Below are 6,753 nucleotides of genomic sequence, written 5' to 3'. Positions count from 1 at the left end.
GCGATTGTTGGATCAGCCCAAAGCCCCATCCAGTCCAACACTCTGTGTCACACAGTGGCCAGAAATACCAGTGCCATCAGGAGGTCCACCGGTGGGGCCAGGACATTAGAAGCCCTCCCACTGTTGACCCCCCCAAGCACCAAGAAGACAGCGCATCCCTTGCCCCAGAGCCCCTATCTATACCTTGTGGCTAATAGCCACTGATGGACCTCTGCTCCGTATGCTTATCTAATTCCCTTTTGAAGCCGTCCATGCTTGTAGCTGCCACCGCTTCCTGTGGCAGTGGTGAGCTAGCTCACAGTTTTTTATCCTCTGGCTCACACGTTTTTGTCTTAGCTCAGAAAGGATGGCTCCAGAGCATACTAATTTATGCAGTAGCCAAATCGCTCACTCACAACTTTAATGCCAGCAGCTCACAAAGTGGAATTTTTGCCCACAAGACTCCACAGCTTAGAGGGGAGCATGCATTGCTCACAAGGTGTCTGTTGTGGGGAGGGGAAAAGAACGGAGATTGTAAACCACTCTGAGACTCCGAGTGGGGGATCAATCCAACCTCCTCTTCTTCTTGATGCGGGCACGTGGTTGACCTGCCAGAACTGAGTTTTGTTTTTTTGTTTTTAATGTGAACCCTTTGGTAACTTCTCTGCTACTTATGGCTGTCACCCTGCTGGGGCATTTATGAGTTCTCACAATCAGAGGCACACCTAGGGAATTCCTCCCAGGCCATATCCACACAGGGAGGCCTTGGTGGAGTGTGGATGGTCACCAGGGGATGTGAGCCCTCTGAATGTTGCGCTGGTGGTGCAGAGAACTTGTGGAGATGCTTAATCGGGCAGTCTGTGCGCTTTTCGGAAACAAGGATCTCAAGGCTTTCATGGTGGAGAAAGTCAGTGTCGGCACCCTCTCGGCCACAAATAGAGACCACGGATAACTTGGCGGTACGCAGGGCTCTTTTTGTAGAAAAAGCCCAGCAGGAACTCATTAGCATAATAGGCCACACCCAACAGCAGAAACTCATTAGCATATTAGGCCACACCCCTGACAGCACAGCTCATTAGCACATTAGGCCGCACCCCCATGTTACCAGAAGTGTGGTCATCCAGCCACACCCACCTTTTGCTTGTTATTCTGTTTACCTTGTTTGTGGTCAAAACCCAGGGTTTTTTTTGTAGCAGGAACTCCTTTGCATGTTAGGCCACACACCCCTAATGTAGCCAATCCTAATGAGTTCCTGCTGTTGGGTGTGGCCTATTATGCTAATGAGTTCCTGCTGGGGGTGGCCAACATGGGATCCAGCCGGAACTCCGTTCCTGTGCGTTCCTGCCCCAAAATAGCCCTGGCGGTACGCATGCGTGTGCGTGCATGTGCGCGCGCATGTGTGTGTGTTAAAGTTCTGTATTTGTTTTTGCCTCCCTTTCTCTTTCTGTTTGTTTCTGGGAAAGGTCTGCACGCTCTAAGGAGGGGTGAAGGGGTTCTGTAGTATATTCAATAGCTGTCATTGAATGCCTAAACATGTTTGCGAATCACCTCATAGAAAAGCAATGTTAAGCTTCGTCTTGGGCTAGGATCCTAATGAACCCAATCGCATGGCTAGCCCAGGAAGAACCCACCAATCGCACATCAGCAAGCTACCTGAGCGGGAATGTCAATGATTGGTCCTTATGGAGACAATCTCATTGGTTGATAATGTACAGTAAAGGCGTGGCTATATTAGCCGGGAGAGTTTAAAAAGGGAACAGCATGTTCTGGCTATCAAATGTTGATCCGTGTTGGAGTTGTGTTCGAGTTGATGAATAAAGCTATCTCTTTGCTGAATCACTCTCCGACCTCTTTGTTAAGCGAACGACTAAACAGGCTCAAAGGGTTTCGACTCCTTCCCACGCCTCTCTTGTGTTTCTTCCTCAGGGACCTTCCGAGGAATCTGTAAACAAATCAACCATTTTCCGGAAGATGGCGACTATGAACAGGATGCGGCGGAATACCTCCTGCGTATGTGCCTGGGTGGCTGTCGTTCGGGGTTGGGAAGGGGAGCGTGTGTGTGAGTGTGAGCCAGCAGGCCAGAGGGCACCCCTCGGGGCAAGGAGATGGGAGCAGCTTCCCAAACAAAACCTTTCAGGGCCTTCCTAGAGCATTTGGGTTACATTTCGAGGCAGCCTTTCTTGCCTTCTCCCCAGTGTCTCCAACAGCAGTGGATTCCATTCCCGTGTTTCCTGCCTTCCATGCTTCCCCCCCCCCAAAGAAAATCCAGCCATTGTGGTGGGAAATGCTGAGGACTTGGTCTTCAAAAGATATGCCCAGTCGGTACTTGGATGGGAGACCTCCAAGGAATACCAGGGCTGGGACACAGATGCAGGCAATAGCAAGCCACCTCTCTGGGACACAGATGCAGGCAATAGCAAGCCACCTCTCTGAAACATCCAAGTCCCACTAGGGGACTCTAGAAGTCAACCCAGGCGCACACAAACACAAATACTCACACACACCTAGAGATGTAAAATTTCCGGAAATTTTGAAGCTCGGAAAAACCTCCGTTTCTTTCCCGGGTTTTTTCGGGGGGAAACGGAAATTTTCAGAAAAATTGAAAAAATGCTACATTAGCATTTCTTTTGTCTTTTCTAGTTTGAAAGTCATTCTGTTACTTTAGGAACATAAAATAGGACTATGGACATTTTTACTTGGCATGAAATTATCACAACTAGCATATTAAAAATATAGTGTATCCAAACAATTATTACAGGATACCCACCCACATGCAAAACTGAAACTTTTTTATTTTCTTCTGACAATCGCACTTCCTAAAGGAAGAAATGCATCTTGTTCTTGCATTGGATATATATAAGAAATGATTTGGAAAATATTTGAACACCTGGTCTTAAAATATTTTATTCATCATGTTAAAATAAAACGTTCCATAATCAATTTTTTTCTTTTCTTTTTTCCATTTTTCCAAGTTTTGGGGAAAAAACAAAAAAGGCTGCAGGAAAAAAACGGGGGGGGGGGGCTTTTTTTTCCTGATGGGGGGGACTTTTTTTTCTGAATTTTTCCGTTTTTTTTCCGGGCCTTCACATCTCTACACACACCCCAAACAAGATGTGCCCAATAATTGGAAAGCCCCAAGGCTTCCCTGATCAAGTCTGCCCAGGGAGCCAAAGAGGAAGGAGCAGGGCAGATATAACAAAGAATGCTGACTTTCCTAAGTATCTCTGAACCACCCCACCACAGACCCCAGTGTGTGGCCCAGCGGCCAGAGGGATGGACATGGGTCCCAAATGTCCCCATTGAGCCGTGAAAGTTGCAGAGTGAGTTTTGGCCTGTCGTGAGCTCTCAGCCCAGCCTACCTCACAGGGCGGTTGTAAGGATAATAAAAAAGATGACAAAATCATCTACAGTACCCTTAGAGCACTGAGTGAGTGTGAGCTAACTCCCAGTGTTTTAGTCTCTGGTGCACAGCTTTTTGCCTTCGTTCAGGAAGGATGGCTCCGGAGCAATGCTCCCTCTAAGCCGTGGAGTCTCGTGAGCAAAAATCCTACTTTGCGAGCTGCTGGCGTTAAAGTTGTGAGTGAGCGATTTGGCTGCTGCATCAATTAGTTTGCTCTGGAGCCATCCTTCCTGAGTAGAGACAAAAATCTGTGAGCCAAAGGCTAAAAAACTGTGAGATAGCTCACACTCAGCTTAGAGGGAACACTGCTCCGGAGCAAACTCATTTACGCCGTAGCCAAATCGCTGGCTCACAACTTCAATGCCAGGAGCTCATAGAGTAGGATTTTTGCTCACAGGACTCCACAGCTTAGAGGGAGCATTGCAGCCAGTGTTCCCTCTAAGCTGAGTCAGTGTGAGCTAGCTCACCGTTTTTTAGCCTCCTGCTCACGCATTTTTGTCTTAGCTCAGGAAGGAGGGCTCCAGAGCAGACTCATTGATGCAGCAGCCAAACCGCTCACTCACCACTTTAATGCCAGTCGCTCACTGTAGAATTTTTGCTCAGAAGGGAGCACTGGTTCCCAGCCTTTTTGAGCCCGTGGGCACCTTTGGAATTCTGACACTGCGTGGTGGGCACAGCCACCAAACGCCTGCCGCAGCCAACTTTCATTCCCAGACTGAAGATCCACGTGCCCTGGAGGCAGCTGCTGCCAAAGCAACACTTCGAAAGCTCTGCACCGCCAATCACATCTCCCGTGGCCAATTAGAAGCCTTGCCGAGCTAAAGTCCCATCTGGGCCCGCCCACCTTCTAAAAAAATGGCAGTGCCCGGAAAGGTATTGGCAGGTGCTGCTGTGCAATGCTCCCTCTACGGTGTGGAGTCTTGTGAGCCAAAATTCTACATTGTGAGCTACTGGGCATTAAAGTTGCGAGCGAGCCATTTGGCTACTACATAAATCAGTTCGCTCTGGAGCCCTCCTTCCTGAGCCAAGACAAAAATGTGTGAGCCGGAGGCTAAAAAAACTGAGCTAGCTCACACTAACGCAGCTTAGAGGGAACATTGGCACTGCTGTGATGCCCAGGGGCACCGTGTTGGGGAGGCCTGCCTTAGAGGAAGGGAGAGATAGAAATAGGAGAGATCTTTTGCTCTTGGGCTTCAGAATCCATCAGCCTGGGATGCTTAACCAACCCTGCTCTCAAGTCTGCCGTGGGTGCGGATTGGGCAGGCCCCACCCCTTCCTCCTCCTCCTCCTCCTCCTCTCCTCTTCCAGGTGCCGTGAGGGCATCCAGCATCTTCCCCATCCTGAGCGTGGGTCTTCTGTTCTTCGGGGGCTTGTGTGTGGCGGCCAGTGAGTTCTACAAGAGCAAACTCAACGTCATCCTGAGCGCCGGGATCTTTTTCGTGTCGGCAGGTGAGTTCCAGACTGCAGCCTCAGCCGGAAATGGGGCTCCAACCGGGCGGGCGGAGCCTCCGAGGGGAAAGGTCCTCTGACCCCAGAGGAGAAACAAACCACAGCTTGTCCCCTGAATTTGGGTGGGCTGTTCCGTCTGGTTGGTGTTAACCCGAAACCTGGTTAATATTCCCAGGGAAGGTGGGTGTCAGGTTTCACCTGGATTCAACGGAGTCACTTCTCATAGAAAAGGTTGCTTTATTGAAGCCATGGATCGCTGAACAGGTCTCTGATTGGAATAACATAATGCGGAAGCCCCAGCAACATAAAGGGAAATCATAATCACTTTTAACCAATGATCATTATTCCCGCCCTGACATCCAGAGCAGTTTTGCGCGCTCATTTCATGAGAAAGCAACGCCCCCTGCTATCAGCAGCTAGCAGTTCACACAGTTCTTACTAATTAAAACAAAAGCTAAAAACTCCTTATCTCACACCTGTTGCCCTTGAGAAGAAAGCGGTTCCCTAACAAGCATAGTCATTTCATATATCACGCATGCGCCAGCATTTCTACATAATTAGCAAGCAGTAACACATAGGAACAGTTTGCACAATACATGGGGGGGGGTCTGGATATAGGGGACTCATATATACACTGAATGACATTCATTGGCAGCTTGCTGACAGTGGGTTGGGCGAAAACCAAAAAAAAATAAAAATGGCTGGCATGCAGGATTAGAAGGACTTGCAAAAACGGAGCCACCCATATCCCCCAGAGGGACCTCTGATGGCCATTGGGGGGGGGGTCACTCAGAGGCTCCTGATAATGGACCTCTGAAATGTGAACGGCTTCTCAGTCACTCCCTTCCCGATGCTGTACCTGGCTGATTCCTGGCAGCCTCGTTACCTTCCAGTTTGTTGTAGTGGTTAGGAGTGTGGACTCTATTCTGGTAGAACTGGGTTTGATTCCCCACTCCTTTGTATGCAGCTGCTGGTGTGACCTTGGGTCACTCTTAAGTTCTTTCAGAGCTGTTCTGTCAAGGGCAGTTCTCGGGAGAGCTGTCTCAGCCCCACCTACCTCACAGGGTGTCTGTTGTGGGGAGGGGAAGGGAAAGGATTTTGTAAGCCACTCTGAGACTCCAAATGAAGGTTGGGGTATAAATCCAATCTCCTCCTCCTCCTCCTCCTCCTCCTCCTCTTCTTCTTCTTCACCTTCTCCTCCTCCTCCCCCCTCCTCTCTTGGTTTCCCTCCCCCAGGGATAAAATGGAACATTAGTCCTCTCTTCTTCAGTGGAGAGAAGAGAAACCAGCTGGCCACCCTTACCTCCATGCAAAAACTAGAGTCTGACCAGCAGATGCTGCAGTTCAAAATTGCCCCAAAGCATGTCGATGCCCAAAAACACTGGGAGAGGCAATTGGCATTTCCCCCCCTACACACACAAACACACACACACACACATAACACGGCTGCCTAATAGAAGAAGATATTAGATTTATGCCCTGCCCTTCACTACCCGAAGGAGCCTCAGAGCGGCTTACAAACTCCTTTCCCTTCCCCTCCCCACAACAGACACCCTGGGAGGTAGGTGGGGCTGAGAGAGCTCTTTCAAGACTGCCCTTGAGAGAACAGCTCCAAGAGAACTTGTGACTGACCCAAGGTCACACAAGCAGCTGCATGTGGAGGAGGAGTGGGGAATCAAGCCCGGTTCTCCCAGATTAGAGTCCATGCTCCTAACCACACCAAACTGAGAAGCAAAGGGTCATCCTGAAGGCCCGAAGCATCTTTTAGTCTCCTTCTTCCTTTGCTTTATGGTTGTTTTTATGAATGATTTTAATTGTTATATATGATTTTTTAATGTAAGCCCCGCTGAGCCTGCCTCGGCAGGGAGGGCAGAGTATAAATTGAATGAATGAATGAATTAATTAATTAATAATAACATCCAGCC

At 49.1% G+C, this 6,753-nt stretch overlaps 1 protein-coding gene across 1 annotated transcript in view; it reads left to right on the top strand.

Annotated features, from left to right (window-relative positions):
* Positions 1 to 1,905: 1,905 nt before the first annotated feature.
* CACNG3 (calcium channel, voltage-dependent, gamma subunit 3) overlaps positions 1,906 to 6,753 on the top strand; it is a gene marked incomplete at its 5' end in the record, with an annotated part of 7,946 nt that continues 3,098 nt past the window's right edge. The window contains 2 exons of the mRNA XM_015406397.1: positions 1,906 to 1,989; positions 4,688 to 4,828. Of these exons, the coding sequence (XP_015261883.1) occupies positions 1,906 to 1,989; positions 4,688 to 4,828 (225 nt within the window). The remainder of the gene's footprint in view (positions 1,990 to 4,687; positions 4,829 to 6,753) is intronic.

The sequence above is a fragment of the Gekko japonicus genome, unplaced genomic scaffold (assembly GCF_001447785.1).
Source record: "Gekko japonicus isolate JY-2015 unplaced genomic scaffold, Gekko_japonicus_V1.1 scaffold2968, whole genome shotgun sequence".
Classification (NCBI taxonomy): domain Eukaryota; kingdom Metazoa; phylum Chordata; class Lepidosauria; order Squamata; family Gekkonidae; genus Gekko; species Gekko japonicus.
This window is presented reverse-complemented; position numbering and strand designations above follow the sequence as displayed.